The sequence below is a fragment of the Bradysia coprophila genome (genome assembly GCF_014529535.1).
Source record: "Bradysia coprophila strain Holo2 chromosome X unlocalized genomic scaffold, BU_Bcop_v1 contig_20, whole genome shotgun sequence".
NCBI lineage: Eukaryota > Metazoa > Arthropoda > Insecta > Diptera > Sciaridae > Bradysia > Bradysia coprophila.
In genome coordinates, this window is record NW_023503307.1 from 4,450,787 (window position 1) to 4,474,621 (window position 23,835).

The window sequence follows — 23,835 nt, forward strand, 5'->3', positions numbered from 1 at the left end:
AATGTTACGTTATCAACAATCATTTATTATATTGCATTTGCACATGATAAGAAGTCATCATGTGGAGGCTAGGTCTCATCGGGGCCTTTTTTTGGAAAAGTGATTTGCTAATTTTGCACAAAAATTTCCGAAATTTTCAAAAACAAATTTTTAATATTCGAAAAAGTAAGTCCAGAATCTGCTAAGATTTTCAAAAGAAAATGTAGAAAATCTTAGCAAGTTTAGCAAATTAATTTTCCAAAAAATCGTCCTGAGTTTTATCGTTATTGTCATTCATTTAGCGATATGTTCATCAATTAATGCGTTTTAAAGTGCCGATGAGATAGTAGGACAAAGGATTGAAGAATCTATTGTTATGTCTCAACAGAAATTACATTGTCCATTCCAAATAAAGAGCTCATTCAACCTACAAATTAACTCTTTTCCCCGATTGTCTAATTAAGCCCCGAACGAATGTCTTAAAAATAATTTTTTTTCTTTTGTTTATTTTAGCTGCTGACTGACTTCAACATACCTCATTCGATGGAGGATCAAATTATCGTTAGCCATCATGAGGCATGGAAGCATCAATCCAATCCGAATTTACTGCCGAACGGGAAGCATTTGGATATTGAGTTTTTGAAAGATTTATCCGATGACACGAAACTTTTGGCCGAAGAATCTGCTCGAAAGTTTGATATTGCTAGTGATGATGATGTAAGTGTGAATCAATGGGGGAACGTCGCTTTCGAAGATGAAAAATTAACTGACCGAAATTCAATTGCAGAAACAACAATTGCTAACAATCCTAGAAGATTGCGATGAACGTTTACAACGGCTGCTGGTGGTTTTCTATCAAATGCACCAAAATTTGGACAACTTTAAGATTAACTTCCGTCAGGACGACTTCGCCACCGAAAACATTCGCAAAGTGTATGCCAAGGCTATGGACATTATCCGGAACGGTTTGTGTGACGTTCGTACGGCCATGCATAAGTTGTATCAGATGAGCGGTATGAAGAATCAACCAGCACGCATTGTTGATGTTGAGAATATTTTGAACAATCCATTTAAAACCGATTCGATTGGTGACTGGGTAAATGTGCGTCAGTTGCACGATCAATTGGAATATATGACACGGTTCTTCGGTATTTGGGTGAATGAAATTCAAGAAACGAAATAAACAAAATTGTTTTGGGAATTTCGTTTTTTTGGGATGAGTCAATGAGTCAACGGATAACTTTTTTTTAATTTGTCAAAAATGACTTTTTTTTCTTCTTACTGTGCATTTTTCTTTTGTAGTGAATGACGTGACTGTAGAGTTTAAGTAATATTTTTCGTGCATAAAACAAAAAATTATTGTGACACTAAAGCTGCACTCCCTTTGTAAATTATTCGTTTCATTGATAATATCAGCTGTCTCTTCGCGGAATGCAAATATTCCAGGTATACTCTAGGCATCACGATATTTCCTAATATTAAAGGAACGAAAGAAACGCGAACCAGACTATGGGTAGCATTTACGAATAACCGTTTTTTTTACTCGTTTCGGCTATATATATTTACGCAATCAAGGTGGATTGGCCGGTGAATTGATCGATCTGATATTATCAATGTTTTAGTTTCGGTCAGTTAGTGAATAAAGTGATTTCAATGAGTGAAAAAATTAATCGTCGACCATTTATTACCTGCGATACATTTGCACTAAAACCGCCGACAACATGCAAATTCTATCGTATTTAAAACTCACTGTTTGGTGTATGTCTTGAAATCATTTTATTTATGTACCACCTCGAGACGATCACCTTTAAGATCAAAAGAAACGTCAAGTTAAATCAGATAAGAATCATTTTGTGCACGCGAAATCGTAACATTTAAGTTAAAAACAAATTTGCCTATTGAAAAGTTAAAAAAAAACACCGCGTCCTCGCATAATGTTCGACTGTAAGCCGATTTTAAAATTTAATTCATTTTAGTGAATGGAAATATTTTAAGCTTTTTAAGCAGGTAAAAATATTGAACTGCAGTCTGTGTATTAGGTGATTCGATTGCAGAGTGGATTAAGTATTATTAACATATTATTATAGCTCAAGTTTTCGGTATAGAGTGTGTGAGAGAGATATAAAGATAGAGAAAGTGCTAAGACCTCTCAATTTAAAATACAGGGATTGAACTTTTAGATTCAACAATTTCAATGTAAACAATTCAATTCCATATTGCATTAGTTCTTTAAAATTCCATAAAAATTCCAAAATATCTTAATTTACAAATTTTGGAATTTTGTAAGAATTTTATGGAGCTTTCAAGAACTTAATTCCTAAAAATAGGCTTTGGTATAACACTATAATGCTTGTGACACATTGTTTATGGTAAACTGACTATATTGAGAGGCACGGAAACTAGAAAATCCTATTAAAAATCCATCCAAAAAAATCCTCCTAAAATTATTGAAAATCTTCAGAGGATTTTGTCTTTCAAAATCCTTTGTCAATGATTTTTACAAATATTCGCCCCTCGACTGATATCGCATGTGATATTTGAATAGCATGAATTGAATTGAAATTGTTGGATCTTATAAAAATTCAACGGTTGCGGCTGTAAATAGACACTTTCGGTAATGTTTTGTATGTTATGATAATTTGTCGTGTATCCTTCCTCAAACCTATTTTCTCTGAAGATTTTCTTCCATTTTTTTAAACTTTGGTTAACTTTCACGAATTTTTTGCCAGAATAATAGTAAAAAAAAATCACGCTCCGAATTTGTAGATAGGGCTGATGGACTAACGAACAAGAGCAATGAGAAAATATTGATGCAAAAGTCTCTGTATAATTTGGCAGCTTTGCCCATAGCAAATTTTCGATTCTCTTGTTCCTCTGATCACATTTTGAATAAATTTAATTGATTAAACAAAGCAAAACAAAAATGTAGTAATCAAATGTGGACCAGTAATTGAGTATAATTTTCATAAAAAAAAAATAATAAAAAAACATTTCGCTTATCCAACCATCCAGTTTCAAAATACTAGATAAAAAGATTGATGTGAAAAAGAAGAAGATTTTATCATTAAAATATAGATGGGATAAGCTGTGATATAATATATTGCCGGGGATATTGAAAATATGAATTTAATGAAGAACAAATAGAAAAAAAAAATAATTGCACGAATGATGAGTGGTCAAATTGAATGTATCCAGATGTTTGGAGTTGGGAGTTATTTCGAACACATGTAATATTCTTAAAAAATTTTGACGTTCAAATGTTTCAATTTTCATAGATCAACTGAATGGACAAAAAACATGTTTGCCGTCCGATCGAGAATATTTTTTATATTTTCTAAACCAAGAATTCATCGAATCTAACCTGATGGGTAGTAAATTCCATTAACAAAAATTTTTAACAATCAGCAACCACCTCGGAGACATTAGAATTGACAATACAATTCGGGATTTATTACTTCCATCCAACGTTGTAAAGCATCGACAATACAATTTATCGTACTCATTCTATCAACTTCACATGAGCCTATTGATATTTCATGTGCAATGAATTGAAATTGAATCGCATACAACGTTAGAAGTTATAATTTTATGAGATCAGACCATGCTTACCACTCTTTTCCTTAAATTTAATTGTTGAAATTCTTTAAGTAAAATGTAGTGGACCCTGAGGTACGACTCAATTTTCTTCTCGGATCAGATCCATTCCAACACATATTGAGCAGACTAAAGCCAGCTTAATGTCAAATGTCAGAAAAGCCTTAAACTACTACCACCACCAGGCAATCTCTTCGAAGGAATTCAAAAATGTGAAATATTTGAACGTCAAAGTATATGAATATTTGATGAAAAAGAAAATCTTTTATTTCTCTTCAAGTCGTGCAGGAAAAGCGCTCCAACGATGTAAAACACTGAAACTTTTCGATTGAAGAAAGAAAAATTGATTGTTATGAATGGATGATTTTTTTTGAAATGAAGTCATTTAAACTTAAACATATTGCATATTGATGGAAATTGTTGAAAAAAAATACCGCCAGCATTGTAGGAAATATGAAAATATAAATTTTTCGATTGGTAATTGGTGGAGCTTTTTGTTCTGCCACCGTAGCTTCATTATATTCTGATACTTTTCCATTTTTTCACTTTTTTTAAAGATATTGTTGACCACCTATTTTGATTGTATGAGTTCCTGATGTTGTAAATATTTATTAAAAAAACGCAAAAAACACTTTTAAACTATCTGAAAGAAAGAAAAAATATTAAAAAGATTTTTTGTTTGTAAATTAAATTATTTTTGTCATTTAAAAGAAGCTCATTATAATTACTGCTGTTTTTCACTCCTTCAAATTAATTTATTTTCTATTTTTAATTATTAAGAATTATTTATATGTTACATGAATCTATATTATATTATACGTAAGAATTTTATTAATTTAGCAAATTGTCGTTATTTATTATTTACATGATTATAAAATTCGCGTAATTATTTAAGTCGAACTGATGACAAGATCAAATATATTTAAAATTAAAATGATAGAAACTAAACAAACAAACAGTTGTAATATAAAAGTAACATTGTACTTGGTCTGATTGTAATGAAAATGTTGCACAATTTAAATTAATGTAGACAAATAAAATATCTATAAACCAAAGAAAAAAGAAAAAGCAGCGTTTTTAATGCACAGGCGACCGACACCCTACAAAAAAACTCAGGCTGATTCAGCTCGATGCAAGTCCTCTATCCCAGTCGAGCTAGTTGCTATATATCAACAAACTCTTCTGGCTAACCGATAGTTTGTCGTGGTATTTTATTTCACGCAGGTTTGTCACTAGCTACCTTAACCGCTCCTTTGAGAGACTTGGCACTCCATATACGAATTGAACACCGAAAATATCCAGTATTTATTACACTGACTTGCCCAAACGATTCATTCATGCGAAATTCAAACCTGTTGAGGTTATCCACTAGTTGAAATCGTAATCACAACTTCGATACCACGAGATCACACAGCGGTCTCATATAACTTATCGAACTCCACTAGTCCCCAACACAGTTGCTCGGGTTGCAATTCGATTTTCATATCTCTACACGTTGGCATTCCAGATAAAAATATGGGATTATAATTTTAAGGTTAGTTTTCTTATAATAATTCTTTCGGAATTAGATTTTTAACATGTTTGTGTTAATTTAGTTCGAACACGATTTACGAACAAGGTATTGTTTTATGAGAAAAATTTATTGAAACACACATTGATTTGGTTTGAAAAATTTTCAATGGGACTACCTTATCTACATTGTCTCTATATACGTTACGATTTAGTTTTTTTCTTCTAAACGTAGGAACGGTTCTAATTTTTTTCTTTTTATTTTACTAGAATTAACATTTTGATCTTATTTAAATTAAGATTTTAGTTATAAACTAGGTCTCACCTGTTGGGTGGGTCAGGGTCAGATACCTTGGCTGTCTGAACCTGAGCTTCTTAATAGATTTTTTATTGGTAATGATTTATTGGTTGATTAAGAAGAACTATACTAGAACGATCTAAATTTCTCATTTATAATTTAATTCTGTTTAGTTTTTCTGAAAATCTTCGTGAAGTTACAAAACGATATTAATTTTTGATTCACAACTTTATTTTCTGTTACTGGTCTGGTTTTATGCTCATATTAGACCGTTATTGTCTATAAAATGTTGAATGTCTTCAATATTTTATTTTTTCCAATGAATTCAAAATAACAATTTACAAGTATTTTTACAAGTTCGTCGTTTCATTCTATAAATCAACTCAAGTGGGCTTAGTAAACTGGCTAGAAAATCCAGCGGTCAATGTCTTCAATAAAAATTAAACTCGTGTGAACAGTCACAGTCACAGAGAACGGTCGTGTTTATGCGTTGCTCTCTAAAAGTGTTTCTTTTATGTGGCTGTGTGTGAATTCATTTTCGATTTTATCCGATTTTTGTGACAACTTTTGCAGCTTTAGTGTTTTTATTTTGCTGTAATGGTTAAATGGTGAAATTATTTTAAAGATTTTATTGACAAAGTTAAAGTATTGTGCTCGTAGCTCATTTTCTCTTTGATCGATGAAGTGGTTCTCGCCTCGTTGTGCGATATCAGCAATTGTATTGTTTCCTTTGTTATTTAACATGTGCTTCGTGGCGTCGGTGTACGGATTAACAATCGACACTACCAGAAGCTAATGCTAAATTACGTGCTGGATTAATGTACGAAAATGTCACATTGCCGTATGGCATCTGGCAGTCACTTTTAATGCAGGTAAGGTAAAAACGCCTCGGGTTCTCATTTGACACCCCAAAATCACATAGCAAATTTTCACAAATTTGCTGTGGTACAATCCCAAGATACAGAAACTATCTTGTACTCCAAAATGACCGCGAGGTTTAACAGATCTATTGATTGATACGTTGTATGGGTGTCAAGGGATATGACGAACTACGACTTGTACAAAGAGACAACTCATGGCCTATAGTGATTAGACATTTGCTACTACTTAAAACTAATAGCCGTAACCGTAACAAAGTCGGAAATATCAAGAAACCCAACATTCGCTCTCTCCGTAAAAGAAACCGCATCGACATAAGGCCAATAGTAGAAAGAGCTACAACATGACAATGTTGATAGCGCCATCTTCGGGAAAATGTACAGGTCAATTAGTGATGGTTGTGGTCTTCGCATACCACCCCACGGCTTGGAGAATTCACAACGTATGGGACGTTAACACACGGTCGATTTGTGAACTATCTAAGTCGGGAGAGATATGATGTAAAATCACAGTCCATATGATCAAGAGACTTGTACAATAGCACAACAGGCCCATCTGAGGCTTAGGTGCTGGGCTTACACCCTCCCATCTAATCTAATCTAATCTAATCTAAACTCGTGTGAATTCACACTCGTTAGTTTTTTGTAGTTTAATCGCATTTGTTAACAACACAAAATAAAATAACAAGAAACAATTATTGAAAATTCGTTTAGCAACAGCAACTACATCGTTAGACCAATATAGTGTATTCTGAAACCTAACCTCAGGAATTCTGTACTTTTTTTTAAATCAGTTCAAAATAACCCCAAAGAGCAGATAAGGCTTTTTCTGAGTACTCCTTCCAGATGGTTGAACCAATACCACCCATTTTCGAACTTGACCTGAGGATTTCAATGCTTCATCGATTAATTTTATTTTTTTTTGAAAATCCGTTGAGATTTACTCAAGTTATCGTGTTAACAAAGAGCACAAAATTGTTACATTTACCTTTTTTCATCACATTTCCATACATTTTTAATCATAGTGAACGTGTTACCTACGGTGTATTTGTATCTGTAAAACCCATGACTTACAGTCAAGGGAATAAACGTCAAAAGTTAGGGCCCGAAAGATTAAAATTTAATTCCTCTGGTCATTACTTAATTTCAAAATCTCCCTGATAGAATTAAATTTTCATTCTGAAAAATTTTTGGCGTGTACTGTTAATCCTAAAAAGATCTGTGTACTTCAGTACTTATTGCTAATTATTGCAATTGCACTTTATTGCTAGAGTTTCGAGTTTCTACTCGAAAACGACGCTATATGCTTTATTAAAAATGAGTACTGATTCATCAGTCCGTAATAATTGCAGATCATGAGTTGTCTAGTTCATATGACGATTCATACTAGCAGATTCATTAACCCTAGCATTAAGTAGATCTTTGATATAGCTGATTATTGGTTGTTGGCTAATTGTTTGAAGAAGAAGCTCATGTGCAATCAGCATAGCCTATTTTTGGAATGAAACACTTGAAAGTTCTTTAAAAATTCTCGATTTTATTTCAAGAAAGATTTGAAAGAATTTTAGTGAATTCTCAAGAATTTAATTCAAAAAATAGGCTAGGGAAATCAGTTACCTATTTACCCGTTCTGGACGTCAATTTGCAAGTTGTTACATTTATTTTCGATTTACAGGAGAAAGCATCTACCCAGCCGTTTTCTCCTCGTATCAGCTAGCGATTCTTTGTTTATCCTTCAGTTTTCTATTTAAAACCTTTATTATTGCTGGCCTCTGCGATCCAATGCCATTACTTTTACCGGTAGTGTATGTATGATGATAATCTGTAATTAGTTAGTTGTGAATATTGGCTCAACGTACATAATTTACAATTCATTGAAAACAATTAGAGCTGTATGTTGAATCTATATTTGCGTGCCATAGATACAAAATTTGACTAACTGCTCGTACACATAGCAACATACGAAATATTTCGTCGCAGGATCACCAAAGTTAAATCTTTTCTCTTACGACAACACTAAATACTCATAATTTACTTTGTGTGTTAACAACGCACTTCAAGCTCGTTGGTGTTAATGTATGTACGATGTTGTGGTTTTCCTGACTCGCATAAACATAATTATTTAGATGTAAAATTGCCAATTTCAAATTGGTAATAATGAAATATTTTTAATTTGAGTGGACAAGGTTGCAATTTTCGAAATGAAGAATATTACGAATTCCAAAATGTCCTTTAGATCCAATGTATCGACCGCGTATCTGTATCTGCTTGACCTCCCCAAAGTATACAGCCTTGATAAAAGTGTACTACCTCCTTTTGTGAAAATCAAATCCAAGTTTCATGACAATAGTTTTGTTCCAAGGCTGTATGAATTGTCAAATTTGATCCATAGAACCATAACCTCAATAATATTTGTGTGTAAATCACGTAGGCGACGTTGCCATATTTGTATGAAACATCTCGTAGGCGACGTTGCTATGGATCAAATCATCGTGGTTTGGGTTGTCAAAGTTCGTCTTTACAGCTATTTGGAACAAACCTATGCAAACTAGTTGAAATATAAATCAAGCTCCGTTTGTTAGAGCTCGTCCAAAGAAATAGGCATGGGCGATAATGATAATGTTTATCGATAATTATCGATTATCAATAATCGATAATTATCGTCTTTTTTTATCGAAAATTATCAAAAAAATATCGATAATCGATAATTATTGATATTTTGATAATTATCAAGATATCGATAATTCGATATATCGATATTTCGGTCCGAAAATCCGATATTTCTCGATACATCGGTATATTGTCATGGATTTTCAGATGAATATCAAAATATCGATATTTTGATATTTATCGAATTTCGATATTTTGATAATTATCGATAGTTATTAAATTATCGATAACGATATGATTAATCGAATATCGATAATTTCTTTCGATTGATATTATCGATAATTTTGAACGTCTCCCATCCCTACAAAGAAACTATTTTTCGTCGCAAAGTGAACGCATTGAGTTAATGAAACTAAATTCTGTCAATGGCGATCCAAACCAAATTCATTTTATTTCATTTCACTATTTATACACGATTTGTCGTTCGAAATCTAACTATTTTTGATAAATACTAAAATCCAAACTAATTCATATCTTTAATGACAACTTTCACGAACAAGTTAATTATTTTCGATCAAAATGGGCCGTGAAGAATGAAACCTCAAAGTTAACTTTGACAGGATTAGCTTGTACGAGCTCTTGAACTTATATTTAATTCAAAATTCGTATATTGAGAATTTTCAATTACATCCTCGACCCTTGACTTTAATCAACTTTTCAATGAAGATGGCGAAAAACGGTCGACATTGTGAAGTACGAAAAATTGCCAACAGAGTTCGTTAAAAAGTTTCGTTAAGTTTAGTCAAAGTAAGCGTGCTGGAAAGACGACATGATAAGATTTTGACTGAGGTAGTCGCATTATTATCTAGGTTGTCGTGTCGATCAGACAGAGCTTAGCGATCTAATCAATTTTAAAAATCTTTTTTCTTTAAAGAAGTTTTCTGAATTAAATTTCAACCTTTAATTAATTTGAGCGTTTGTTTGCCGAAGAGTTTTTGATTTCGCGAATATGTGTTTTAAATGACACGCGAGACTTTTAAGATTTTTTTAAAGCTTTGTTTTCGCCGCCGCTAGTTAGACTGTTAATTTAGAGGGAACGTATTTTGGATGATACGTGCGTCCTCTTAGGACTCTTTTATAGTCAAGCTATTGGCGTTTAGGAAATATTCAATCAATATCGATACGCGCGTTGTTTTAAGATTTCTTCATTAAGAAAAGTGTTAGTTTTAATATCAACGACCTTCTGAGCTGATTTTATTCAACTAATTTTAGAAACAAGAAACTGTATCTTTTGCAAAAAAAATTAATAATTTCATGCTCTTAATTGAAACAGACTTTGTTTTGTCTTACTTCACGATCTGCGCTTTTTTATTTATTTATTACGAAAGTCGAATATATGAGGAAATCGAATCTTACAAATTAAACGAAGATCATCACTGTCTCAGCGCAAAAAACAACAACAACAAAGTTTTACCAACATGACTAATTTCAATTTTTTTCCAGAACGCAACAAATATCTCCTAGCATTTTTCTGCATTTGGATCATAACATCGCATCATTTTCAACCTACAGCGATAATGGCGATGCCAGTTCACACATCATCGGAACACAACAAACATCCCAAGTCGCTAGGCACGTTGAAGCTGTTTCTCAGCAATCCGTGCGGATTCGAATCACAGCTTTCGGGATCAGATCCAACCAACAGTCGACTACAGTATGCATTGGAGAACATCAGAGATGTAAAGTTCTATCCGGGAAAGATTGAAAGTTCGGCGAGAACGGGACTGTCCGATTTTAAAACAGGATATTTGAAGAATTTCGTAAGTAAAAATTTTATTTCCATTTTATTTCGCTTATTACAGCCTTAAGACTTCCGTAAAAATTATGAAGAACTTGTAGAAAATTGCCTTTGTATCCTGACATTGAATGTTCGGATTTGATCAATGGTTGTATTTTCAGTCATATTTGTATTTCCTAACCTCAAAATAGAGGTTTTTTTTTCACGATTAATGCTTATTTCACGCCAGTAGAGCGTCTTCAGCTCATGTCAATGTTAAATTGAAATTCAAGATGAAATGCGTTAAATATCAATAAAATTTAATGATCACTCGATATAGTTTGACAGTAGCCGATGACTCACTTCGTATGACGTGTACTTACACTCGCAGCAAGCACTGTCAAAAAACTTAACTAAAAATAAAAACTTTTAACTTTATCCGTAGTGGCAGCACTTGTCATTTGTCGAACAAACAATGACTGAAAATACAATCTGTCAGTTCTAAGCGTCAAATCCCTCGAATCGACCTCTACTTCATTTCAAGATTAATAAAACTTCCTCAAATCAAATTATCAAAATTAAAATCAAGTTTTCATATCCGAAAATCTAGTTGACATACGAAGGCTCAGTGACTGAACGATTTTTTAAAATTTCAATTTATTTGCTAGTACTGATAGGAAGCGTGTAATTTCATTGGTACTGTCCAATGAAATTTCGGCGTCGCAGTAGGTACTTTTTTCCCGTTGGACTTATTGGTTGACATTGATTGACGAAAGCAAAATGAAAAGAGTTTTTTTATGAATGAAACTATGTACTATGAATGTTTAATGATAAAGTTGAATTTTTACACCTTCTTCAGTTTCAAAAAAAAAATATTTTGCACACTTCATCGTCATTCAGTTATGTTAATCATTTCGAATTTATTAGTCGTTAGTCGGTATTTAACAATTGAAATTATTTCGTTTTCATTTATTATATTGCATTTGCACATGATAAGAAGTCATCATGTGGAGGCTAGGTCTTATCGGGGCCTTTTTTTGGAAAATTGATTTGCTAACTTTGCAGAAAATTTTCCGAAATTTTCAAAAATAAATTTCCAAAATTCGAAAAAGTAAATCCAGAATATGCTAAGATTTTCCGAAGAAAATGTGAAAAATCTTAGCAAGTGTAGCAAATTAATTTTCCAAAATTTATCATTTTTTTAGCGATATGTTCATTAATTAATGCGTTATAAAGTGCCGATGAGATAGTAGGACAAAGGATTGTCGAATCTGTTGTTATGTCTCACCAGAAATTACATTGTCCATTCCAAATAAAGAGCTCATCCAACCTACAAAATAACTCTTTTCCCCGATTGTCTAATTAAGCCCCGAACGAATGTCTTAAAAATAATTCTTTTCTTTTGTTTATTTTAGCTGCTGACTGACTTCAACATACCTCATTCGATGGAGGATCAAATTATCGTTAGCCATCATGAGGCATGGAAGCATCAATCCAATCCGAATTTACTGCCGAACGGGAAGCATTTGGATATTGAGTTTTTGAAAGATTTATCCGATGACACGAAACGTTTGGCCGAAGAATCTGCTCGAAAGTTTGATATTGCTAGTGATGATGATGTAAGTGTGAATCAATGGGAGAATGTCGCTTTCGAAGATGAAAAATTAACTGACTGAAATTCAATTGCAGAAACAACAATTGCTAACAATCCTGGAAGATTGCGATGAACGTTTACAACGGTTGCTGGTGGTTTTCTATCAAATGCACCAAAATCTGGACAACTTTAAGATTAACTTCCGTCAGGACGACTTCGCCACCGAAAACATTCGCAAAGTGTATGCCAAGGCTATGGACATTATCCAGAACGGTTTGTGTGACGTTCGTACGGCCATGCATAAGTTGTATCAGATGAGCGGTATGAAGAATCAACCAGCACGCATTGTTGATGTTGAGAAGATTTTGAACAATCCATTTAAAACCGATTCGATTGGTGACTGGGTAAATGTGCGTCAATTGCACGATCAATTGAAATATATGACACGGTTCTTCGGTATTTGGGTGAATGAAATTCAAGAAACGAAATAAATAAAATTGTTTTGGGAATTTAATTTTTTTTTTGATGAGTCAATAAGTCAACGGATAACTTTTTTTTTATTTGTCAAAAATGATTTTCTTCTTCTTTTTACTGGGCATTTTTCTTTTTTAGTGAATGTGAAAGAAACGTCAAATTAAATCAGATAAAAAACATTTTGTGCACACGAAATCGTAACATTTAAGTTAAAAACAAATTTGCCTGTTAAACAGTAAAAAAAAGAAAAAAGCACCGCGTCCTAGCATAATGTTCGACTCTAAGCTCATCTGAGTTCATCTTACGTTTTAAGCTTTTTAAGCAAGTAAAAATATTAAACTACAGTCTGTGTATCAGGTGATTCGATTGCAGAGTGGATTAAGTACTATTAACATATTATTATAGCTCAAGTTTTCGGTATCTAATAGAGTGTGTGAGTGAGAAATAAAGATAGAGAAAGTGCTAAGACTTCCCAATTTAAAATACAGGGAATGAACTTTTAGATTCAACAATTTCAATGCAATACACTATAATGCTTTAATGCTTGTGACACATTGTGTATGGTATACTGACTATATTGAGAGGCACGGAAACTAGAAAATCCTATTACAACTAAAAATAATCCTTTGAAACATGTGTTTTGATAATTTGTCCTCTATCGTTCCTCAAACCTGTTTTTTCTGAAGATTTTCTTCAATTTTTTTTTTTTAACTTTGGTTAATTTTCACGAATTTTTTGCCAGCTTTTCTGATGGAATAACGAACAAGAGTAATGAAAATGCAAAAGCCTCTGTATAATTTGGCAGCTTTGCCCATAGAAAATTTTCGATTCTTTGTTCCTCTGGTCAAATTTTGAATAATTTTAATCGATTGAACAAAGCAAAACAAAAATGTAGTTGTCACATGTGAACCAGTAATTGAGTATAATTTTCATTAAAAAAATTAAATTCTAAAATAAAAAAAAACATTTTGCTTATCCAACCATCTAGTTTCGAAAAACAAGATAAAAAGTGTGATGTTAAAAAGAAGTAGATTTTATCATTGAAATATATATGGGATAAGCTGTGATATTGCCGGGGATATTGAAAATATGAATTTAAAGAAGAACAAACAAATAGAAAAAAAATTAATTAATCGCACGAATGATAAGTGGTCGAATTGAATGTATCCAGATGTTTGGAGTTGGGAGTTATTTCGAAAACATGAAAGTCAAATTTTTGATTTTTAGAAATTTATTTGGAGATATTCCTCGACTCCCTTAGCACTTTCCGGTGTGCCTAAAGTTGACAAGTCACAATAACCGGCAACGTGTTAACAAAATATTTTAACAATCAGCAACCACCTCGGAGACATTAGAATTGACAATACAATTCGGGATTTATTACTTCCATCCAAACGTTGTAAAGCAACGACAATCCAATTTATCGTACTCATTCTATCAACCTCACATGAGCCTATTGATATTTCATGTGTAATGAATTGAAATTAAATCGCATACAACGTTAGAAGTTATAATTTTATGAGATCAGACCATGCTTACCACTCTTTTCCTTAAATTTAATTGTTTAAATTCTTTAAGTAAAATGTGGTGGACCCTCCTGAGGTACGACTCAATTTTCTTTTCCGATCAGATCAGCGCAATTCCAACACATATTGAGCAGACTAAAGCCAGCTTAATGTGAAATGGAATATGTTCCAGATTATGCCAGGATCCACAAAATTCTCGCTAAGGACTCTAAGCTACTGCCAAGCTCGTTACGGAGGCCTGATGGCAGCTTTACTGGTAGTGGTGAAGAAACGGCCAAGCACTTGCTAGAGGCTCACTTTCCTGGCTGTGGAGGCGATAAAGCCGAAGTTGAAACACCAGATATCTTCCCTCCAACGGAGGAGGACTGGGCCTTGACTAGGCGAATTGTCACTATGGAAGGACTAAGATGGGCTATAGGCAAGTTCAAACCGTTCAAGTCGGCGGGTGATGACGGCATCTTTCCGGCTCTTTTAAAAGAAAGTGGAGAGATACTGTTGAAACCGCTATGTGAGGTATTACGAAGCTCCTTAGCCCTTGGTCACATACCGACCAAATGGGAAAAGGTGAAAGTAACTTTCATCCCGAAACCGGGAAAACCATCTCACTGCACGGCTAAGGATTTCAGACCGATCAGCCTTTCGTCGTTTGTTATGAAGACTTTGGAAAGGCTGATAGATTTCTACATCAGGGATGAAATTCTGGCGGAGTTTCCGCTTCATTTCAACCAACATGCGTACCAAGCAGGCAAGTCCACTGATTCAGCCCTGCATAAGCTGGTAGCGAAGGTGGAGCAATCACTGCTGGTGGGAGAAGTGGCCTTGGGATGTTTTATGGACATCGAAGGGGCCTTTGACAACACCAGTTTTGATGTCATTCGCCAAGCGTTGGTTGAGAGAGGAGCGGGAAGGGTGATAGTGAGATGGGTGAGCGCTATGCTCAGAGACAGAACCGTTGAATCACACGTGTGTGGTCATAAGACCAATCTCTGGGTAGCGAAAGGATGCCCTCAAGGAGGCATACTATCACCAATACTCTGGTGTCTTGTAATAGACTCCCTCATCAAAAAGTTGAATGATGAGGGAATCTACGCTCAAGGGTACTCGGATGACCTGACGATTTTGATCAGGGGAAAGTTTGAGAGTACATTGGGAGACCGTGTGAGGGCTGCGTTGAAGATTGTGGAAAAGTGGTGCCACGAGAAGGGCCTGAGAGTGAATCCTAGAAAGACCGACCTGGTGCTCTTCAGCAGAAGACGCACTGGATCGGAACTTGTGGGTAGGATCAGGCTATTCGACGTCAACGTGGAACTCTCGCCCCAGGTTAAATACCTGGGAGTGACGCTTGATAGCAAACTTAACTGGATTGCTCACGTCAAGGACAAAACGCAGAAGGCTTTGACGGCTTTTTGGATCTGTAAGAACTCCTTCGGGAGGAATTGGGGTCTGCCGTCGAAGGCTATTCTGTGGCTCTATGAGGCCGTCATCAGACCCATGATATGTCATGGGTCGGTGGTGTGGTGGCCGAGACTAGACATAGAGAGAGCGCGGAAAGAGCTAGGGGAAATTCAAAGGCTAGTGTGCATTTGCATAACTGGAGCTATGAAGACCACAGCTACCGCGGCCATGGAGACACTGCTGAATGTACCACCGCTCGACCTGATAATTCAGGCTAGAGCCTTCGCCACGGCGGATCGGTTGGTGCAAAATGGCTTGTGGACTTCTAACTTCCGGGCAGGGCATGGGAAAATATGTGGCGTGGTAGAAAGCCCAGTTTTCGGTATGCCCAGAGACCGGATGACACCGGTGATTGACTTCACGAAGCGATTCGACGCTACCTTCTTAGGCAGAGCAGACTGGCTTAACGGCTGGCCTACTGGCCTATCAAGGGGAAGTAAAGTCAGATTCACTGACGGTTCGAAAACTCCAAATGGAACAGGAGCTGGAGTGTATGCCCCGAAACGGGGCTAGGCAATTCCTTCCACCTGGGAGAGATCGCCAGCGTACCTCAGGCGGAGCTTTATGCGGCACTCATGGGAGCACATGAAACTCTGCCTATAGGGACGCAAGGCGAAGAGGTCCTTATATGTCTTGACAATATAGGAATGATCAAGGCACTCGTATCGCCCGTAGTCACCTCCAAGCTGGTGAAGGAATGTAAGGAATACCTGAACCTTCTTGGTCTGAGCAATCGGATCAATTTGGTCTGGGTACCAGGACATTCCGGCGTGGAGGGAAATGAGGAAGCAGATAAGCTGGCCAAAGAAGGCTCGGCGACTCAGGCAAACGGGCCAGAACCGTACCTTCCGATTCCCCAGTCAGAGTGTAAAAGAGCACTGGAAGACTGGGTTAAGCGTAAACACGCAGAACGCTGGGAAGCGTATAACGGAGGCGTTCATACGAAATGCTTCTTCCCTAAGCCTAACAAAAAATGGGCCAAAGATTTGCTCAAAATGGACCGAAATCGCATCAGAAGAGTAGTAGGAGCGATTACGGGACATTGCGGGCTGAATCGGCACATGAATAAGTTGAGGCTTTCGGACACTCCGAGATGTTCCTGCGACCTAGAAGAAGAAACGGGTGCACACTTGATATGTGACTGCCCCAAATTTCTTCAACTAAGACGCAGGATGCTCGGAGACTACGAGGTGGTTCCTTCGGAAATTGCTGCAATAGGACCTGACATCTTAGACAGGTTCCTATCGGCAACAGGAAGGCTACCATGATTTACATGATGACCGGGAATGGAAACAAAGGATCAACAGATCTGTGTTTCGAGATCTTAAATGATCGTCCCAAACTGATAAATCTAATGTGAAATGTCAGAAAAGCCTTAAACTACTACCACCACCAGGCAATCTCTTCTAATGAATTCAAAAATGTGAAATATTTGAACGTCAAAGTATATGAATATTTGATGAAATCTTTTATTTCTCTTCAAGTCGTGCAGTAAAAGCGCTCCAAAGCTGTAAAACATTGAGACTTTTCGATTGAAGAAAGAAAAATTGATTGTTATGAATGAATGCATTTTTTTGAAATGCAGTCATTTAAACTTAAACATATTGCATATTGATGGAAATTATTGAAAAAAAATTCCGCCAGCATTGTAGGAAATACGAAAATATAATTTTTTAAAGATATTGTGGACCTCCTATTTTGATTGTATGACCTCCTGATATTGTAAATATTTATTTAAAAAAAACGCAAAAAACACTTTTAAACTATCTGAAAGAAAGAAAAAATATTAAAAAGATTTTTTGTTTGTAAATTAAATTATATTTGTCATTTAAAAGAAGCTCATTCTGTCATTATAATTGTCGCCGTTTTTCACGTCTTCAAATTATTTATTTTCTATTTTTAATTATTAAGAATTATTTATGTGTTAAACACATGAATCTATATTATAGAAAACGAAAGAATTTTATTAATTTAGCAAATTGTTACAAACCGGAAAACTGTTGCAACAAAAAACTGGAGGAAAGCGCTCGACAAATATCTTGATACAACAATATTCAATAGAAATTCAGAGAGGAAATTGCGCATCATATTTGAAAACGTTTGAAAATGACGATGCTAATACCGTTTCAAACATTTCGACATTTCGACACATAACAACGTCGTTATTTATTATTTACATGATTATAAAATTCGCGTAATTATTTAAGTCGAACTGATGACAAGATCAAATATATTTAAAATTAAAATGATAGAAACTAAACAAACAAACAGTTGTAATATAAAAGTAACATTGTACTTGGTCTGATTGTAATGAAAATGTTGCACAATTTAAATTAATGTAGACAAATAAAATATCTATAAACCAAAGAAAAAAGATAAAGCAGCAGTTTTAATGCACAGGCGACCGACACCCTACAATAAAACTCAGGCTGTATCAGCTCGATGCAAGTCCTCTATCCCAATCGAGCTAGTTGCTATATATCAACAAACTCTTCTGGCTAGCCGATAGTTTGTCGAGGTATTTTAGTTCATGCAGGTTCGTCACTAGCTACCTTAACCGCTCTTTTGAGAGACTTGGCACTCCATATACGAATTGAACACCGAAAGTATCCAGTATATATTACACTGACTTGCCCAAACGATTCATTCATGCGAAATTCAAACCTGTTGAGGTTATCCACTAGTTGAAATCGAAATCACAACCTCGATACCTCGAGATCTCTACACGTTAGTATACCAGATAAAAATATGTATCGAGTATGGTCACGTTGTTCAGTACCACAATGTCAATTATCCGTGCATGACTAACGGTCTAATCGCAGGGCTGTGGTCCCAGGAAAAACTTAAAAAACTTGATGATATGTACGTACGTCAGCAAATATCGTTTTATTGCTAATTATTGCAATTGCAATTTATTGCTAGAGTTTCGAGTTTCTACTCGAAATCGACGCTCTGCGATTTATTAAAAATGAGTACTGATTCATCAGTCCGTAATAATTCCAGATCATGAGTTGTCTAGTTCATATCACGATTCACATTAGCAGATTCATAAACCCTAGTATTAAGTAGATCTTTGACATAGCTGATTGTTAGTATTGGCTAATTGTTTGAAGAAGAAACTCGTGTGCAATCAGTTTAGCCTATTTTTGGAATGAAACTCTTGAAAATTCTTTATAATATTCTTTAAAAAGTGTTGATTTCATTACATGTATTTTCAAGAATTTAATTCCAAAAATAGGCTAGGGAAATCAGTTACCTATTTACCCGTTTTGGACGTCAATTTGCAAGTTGTTACATTTATTGATTTACAGGAGGAAGCATCTACCCAGCCGTTTTCTCCTCGTATCGGCTAGCAATTCTTTGTTTATCCTTCAGTTTTCTATTTACAACTATTGCTGGCCTCTGCGATCCAATACCATTTCTTTTACCGTTATTGTATGTATGATGATAATAAGTAATTAGTTAGTTGTGAATATTGGCTCAACGTACATAATTTACAATTCATTGAAAACAATTAGAGCTGTATGTTGAATCTATATTTGCGTGCCATAGATACGAAATTTGACTAACTGCTCGTGCACATAGCAACATACGAAATATTTCGTCGCAGGATCACCAAAATCACATCTTTTCTCTTACGACAACACTAAATTCTCATAATTTACTTTGTGTGTTAACAACGCACTTCAAGCTCGTTGGTGTTAATGTATGTACGATGTTGTGGTTTTCCTGACTCGCATAAACATAATTATTTAGATGTAAAATTGCCAATTTCAAATTGGTAATAATGAAATATTTTTAATTTGAGTGGACAAGGTTGCAATTTTCGAAATGAAGAATATTACGAATTCCAAAATGTCCTTTAGATCCAATGTATCGACTGTGCCGCTGCTTGCCTTTTGAAATAATTTTCCCTAATTTTTCTACATCAACAAGATGCTGCCGGTTAACTAGCTAAATTCATGTTCCGACTATTTACGTTGAATTGAATTAACAATTTCAGTTAATTAGTTTTTTGATAATAATACAAAATTCATGGAATGTCCAACTCTCAAGAGACGAAGCAAAAAACATAAAAAGAGCTTTCATCTGTCACTTTCTTCCAACTCAGCAAGTGTCAAACTCACGTATACGTCGCGTAGTTTTTATAAAGTTTTACTGCTGATTTAGATAACAATGCAAATTAACCAAAAATTTCTCCTTTCGCATGGTCAACAAATGTCAAACTTGCATTTGCTGCTAAATCTTCTGTATGGCGTACATGGCGTACCAGCGGCATAAAAGTGAACTACCTCCCTTTGTGATTAAATCAAATCCAAGTTTCATGACAATGCAAACTAGCTGAAATATAAATTAAGTTCCGTTTGTTAGAGCTCGTTCAAAAAAACTATTTTTCGTCGCAAAGTGAACGCATTGAGTTAATGAAACTAAATTATGTCAATGGCGATGCAAACCAAATTTATTTTATTTCATTTCACTATTTATACACGATTTGTCGTACGAAATCTAACTATTTTTGATAAATACTAAAATCCAAACTAATTCATATCTTTAATGACAACTTTCACTAACAAGTTAATTATTCTCGATCAAGATGGGCCGTGAAGAATGAAACCTCAAAGTTAACTTTGACAGGATTAACTGAGCCACAATAGTTAATGTCAATGATAAAATAGAGTTCTTGTACGAGCTCTTGAACTTATATTTAATTCAAAATTCATAAATTCAGAATTTTCAATTACATCCTCGACTCTTGACTTTGATCAACTTTTCAATGAAGATGGCGAAAAACGGTCGACATTGTGAAGTACGAAAAATTGCCAACAGAGTTCGTTAAAAAGTTTCGTTAAGTTTAGTCAAAGTAAGCGTGCTGGAAAGACGACATGATAAGATTTTGACTGAGGTAGTCGCATTATTATCTAGGTTGTCGTGTCGATCAGACAGAGCTTAGCGATCTAATCAATTTTAAAAATCTTTTTTCTTTAAAGAAGTTTTCTGAATTAAATTTCAACCTTTAATTAATTTGAGCGTTTGTTTGCCGAAGAGTTTTTTATTTCGCGAATATGTGTTTTAAATGACACGCGAGACTTTTAAGATTTTTTTAAAGCTTTGTTTTCGACGCCGCTAGTTAGACTATTAATTTCGAGGGAACGTATTTTGGATGATACGTGCGTCCTCTTAGGACTCTTTTATAGTCAAGCTATTGGCGTTTAGGAAATATTCAATCAATATCGATACGCGCGTCGTTTTAAGATTTCTTCATTAAGAAAAAGTGTTAGTTTTAATATCAACGACCTTCTGAGCTGATTTTATTCAACTAATTCTAGAAACAAGAAACTGTATCTTTTGCAAAAAAAATTAATAATTTCATGCTCTTAATTGAAACAGACTTTGTATTGTCTTGCTTCACGATCTGCGCTTTTTTATTTATTTATTACGAAAGTCGAATATATGAGGAAATCGAATCTTACAAGTTAAACGAAGATCATCACTGTCTCAGCGCAAAAAACAACAACAACAAAGTTTTACCAAAATGACTAATTTCAATTTTTTTCCAGAACGCGACAAACATCTCCTAGCATTTTTCTGCATTTGGATCTTAACATCGCATCATTTTCAACCTACAGCGATAATGGCGATGCCAGTCCACACATCATCGGAACACAACAAACATCCCAGGTTGCTAGGCACGTTGAAGCTGTTTCTCAGCAATCCGTGCGGATTCGAATCACAGCTTTCGGGATCAGATCCAACCAACAGTCGACTACAGTATGCATTGGAGAACATCAGAGATGTAAAGTTCTATCCGGGAAAGATTGAAAGTTCGGCGAGAACGGGACTGTCCGATTTTAAAACAGGATATTTGAAGAATTTCGTAAGTAAAAATTTTATTTCCATTTTATTTCGCTTATTACAGCCTTAAGACTTCCGTAAAAATTATGAAGAACTTGTAGAAAATTGCCTTTGTATCCTGACATTGAATGTTCGGATTTGATCAATGGTTGTATTTTCAGTCATATTTGTATTTCCTAACCTCAAAATAGAGGGTTTTTTTTCACGATTAATGCTTATTTCACGCCAGTAGAGCGTCTTCAGCTCATGTCAATGTTAAATTGAAATTCAAGATGAAATGCGTTAAATATCAATAAAATTTAATGATCACTCGATATAGTTTGACAGTAGCCGATGACTCACTTCGTATGACGTGTACTTACACTCGCAGCAAGCACTGTCAAAAAACTTAACTAAAAATAAAAACTTTTAACTTTATCCGTAGTGGCAGCACTTGTCATTTGTCGAACAAACAATGACTGAAAATACAATCTGTCAGTTCTAAGCGTCAAATCCCTCGAATCGACCTCTACTTCATTTCAAGATTAATAAAACTTCCTCAAATCAAATTATCAAAATTAAAATCAAGTTTTCATATCCGAAAATCTAGTTGACATACGAAGGCTCAGTGACTGAACGATTTTTTAAAATTTCAATTTATTTGCTAGTACTGATAGGAAGCGTGTAATTTCATTGGTACTGTCCAATGAAATTTCGGCGTCGCAGTAGGTACTTTTTTCCCGTTGGACTTATTGGTTGACATTGATTGACGAAAGCAAAATGAAAAGAGTTTTTTTATGAATGAAACTATGTACTATGAATGTTTAATGATAAAGTTGAATTTTTACACCTTCTTCAGTTTCAAAAAAAAAAATATTTTGCACACTTCATCGTCATTCAGTTATGTTAATCATTTCGAATTTATTAGTCGTTAGTCGGTATTTAACAATTGAAATTATTTCGTTTTCATTTATTATATTGCATTTGCACATGATAAGAAGTCATCATGTGGAGGCTAGGTCTTATCGGGGCCTTTTTTTGGAAAATTGATTTGCTAACTTTGCAGAAAATTTTCCGAAATTTTCAAAAATAAATTTCCAAAATTCGAAAAAGTAAATCCAGAATATGCTAAGATTTTCCGAAGAAAATGTGAAAAATCTTAGCAAGTTTAGCAAATTAATTTTCCAAAATGTATAATTTTTTTAGCGATATGTTCATTAATTAATGCGTTATAAAGTGCCGATGAGATAGTAGGACAAAGGATTGTCGAATCTGTTGTTATGTCTCACCAGAAATTACATTGTCCATTCCAAATAAAGAGCTCATCCAACCTACAAAATAACTCTTTTCCCCGATTGTCTAATTAAGCCCCGAACGAATGTCTTAAAAATAATTCTTTTCTTTTGTTTATTTTAGCTGCTGACTGACTTCAACATACCTCATTCGATGGAGGATCAAATTATCGTTAGCCATCATGAGGCATGGAAGCATCAATCCAATCCGAATTTACTGCCGAACGGGAAGCATTTGGATATTGAGTTTTTGAAAGATTTATCCGATGACACGAAACGTTTGGCCGAAGAATCTGCTCGAAAGTTTGATATTGCTAGTGATGATGATGTAAGTGTGAATCAATGGGAGAATGTCGCTTTCGAAGATGAAAAATTAACTGACTGAAATTCAATTGCAGAAACAACAATTGCTAACAATCCTGGAAGATTGCGATGAACGTTTACAACGGTTGCTGGTGGTTTTCTATCAAATGCACCAAAATCTGGACAACTTTAAGATTAACTTCCGTCAGGACGACTTCGCCACCGAAAACATTCGCAAAGTGTATGCCAAGGCTATGGACATTATCCAGAACGGTTTGTGTGACGTTCGTACGGCCATGCATAAGTTGTATCAGATGAGCGGTATGAAGAATCAACCAGCACGCATTGTTGATGTTGAGAAGATTTTGAACAATCCATTTAAAACCGATTCGATTGGTGACTGGGTAAATGTGCGTCAATTGCACGATCAATTGAAATATATGACACGGTTCTTCGGTATTTGGGTGAATGAAATTCAAGAAACGAAATAAATAAAATTGTTTTGGGAATTTAATTTTTTTTTTGATGAGTCAATGAGTCAACGGATAACTTTTTTTTTATTTGTCAAAAATGATTTTCTTCTTCTTTTTACTGGGCATTTTTCTTTTTTAGTGAATGTGAAAGAAACGTCAAATTAAATCAGATAAAAAACATTTTGTGCACACGAAATCGTAACATTTAAGTTAAAAACAAATTTGCCTATTAAACAGTAAA

At 34.7% G+C, this 23,835-nt stretch overlaps 3 protein-coding genes across 5 annotated transcripts in view; all 3 read left to right on the top strand.

Annotated features, from left to right (window-relative positions):
• Positions 1-12,838, top strand: part of LOC119068590 — a 46,471-nt gene extending 33,633 nt beyond the window's left edge. For 2 of the 3 annotated variants that reach the window (XM_037172243.1, XM_037172244.1), the window contains exons 3-4: positions 493-696; positions 767-1,825. In XM_037172243.1, coding sequence (XP_037028138.1) covers positions 493-696; positions 767-1,162 — 600 coding nt within the window. In that variant the 3' untranslated portion in view covers positions 1,163-1,825. Of the gene's footprint in view, positions 1-492; positions 697-766; positions 1,826-12,790 lie in introns of those variants that run through there. The other variant, XR_005086183.1, reaches the window with a different exon arrangement.
• LOC119068943 lies at positions 10,383-12,730 on the top strand. The gene is made up of 3 exons (XM_037172808.1): positions 10,383-10,688; positions 12,061-12,264; positions 12,335-12,730. The coding sequence occupies exons 1-3, from the start codon at positions 10,446-10,448 to the stop codon at positions 12,728-12,730; spliced, it is 843 nt and encodes a 280-aa protein (XP_037028703.1). The 5' UTR covers positions 10,383-10,445.
• An 8,432-nt stretch (positions 12,839-21,270) lies between the features above and the next one.
• LOC119068944 lies at positions 21,271-23,612 on the top strand. The gene is made up of 3 exons (XM_037172809.1): positions 21,271-21,569; positions 22,943-23,146; positions 23,217-23,612. Exons 1-3 carry the CDS (start codon positions 21,327-21,329, stop codon positions 23,610-23,612), a joined length of 843 nt encoding a protein of 280 aa, XP_037028704.1. The 5' UTR covers positions 21,271-21,326.
• Positions 23,613-23,835: the final 223 nt, after the last annotated feature.

Bases quoted from the DNA above. Each gene is read 5' to 3' on its own strand.
- LOC119068943 (XM_037172808.1), top strand. From the start codon at position 10,446: ATGGCGATGCCAGTTCACACATCATCGGAACACAACAAACATCCCAAG. The intron at 10,689-12,060 runs GTAAGTAAAAAT...TGTTTATTTTAG, and splicing joins CAGGATATTTGAAGAATTTC to CTGCTGACTGACTTCAACAT. The intron at 12,265-12,334 runs GTAAGTGTGAAT...ATTCAATTGCAG, and splicing joins ATATTGCTAGTGATGATGAT to AAACAACAATTGCTAACAAT.
- LOC119068944 (XM_037172809.1), top strand. From the start codon at position 21,327: ATGGCGATGCCAGTCCACACATCATCGGAACACAACAAACATCCCAGG. The intron at 21,570-22,942 runs GTAAGTAAAAAT...TGTTTATTTTAG, and splicing joins CAGGATATTTGAAGAATTTC to CTGCTGACTGACTTCAACAT. The intron at 23,147-23,216 runs GTAAGTGTGAAT...ATTCAATTGCAG, and splicing joins ATATTGCTAGTGATGATGAT to AAACAACAATTGCTAACAAT.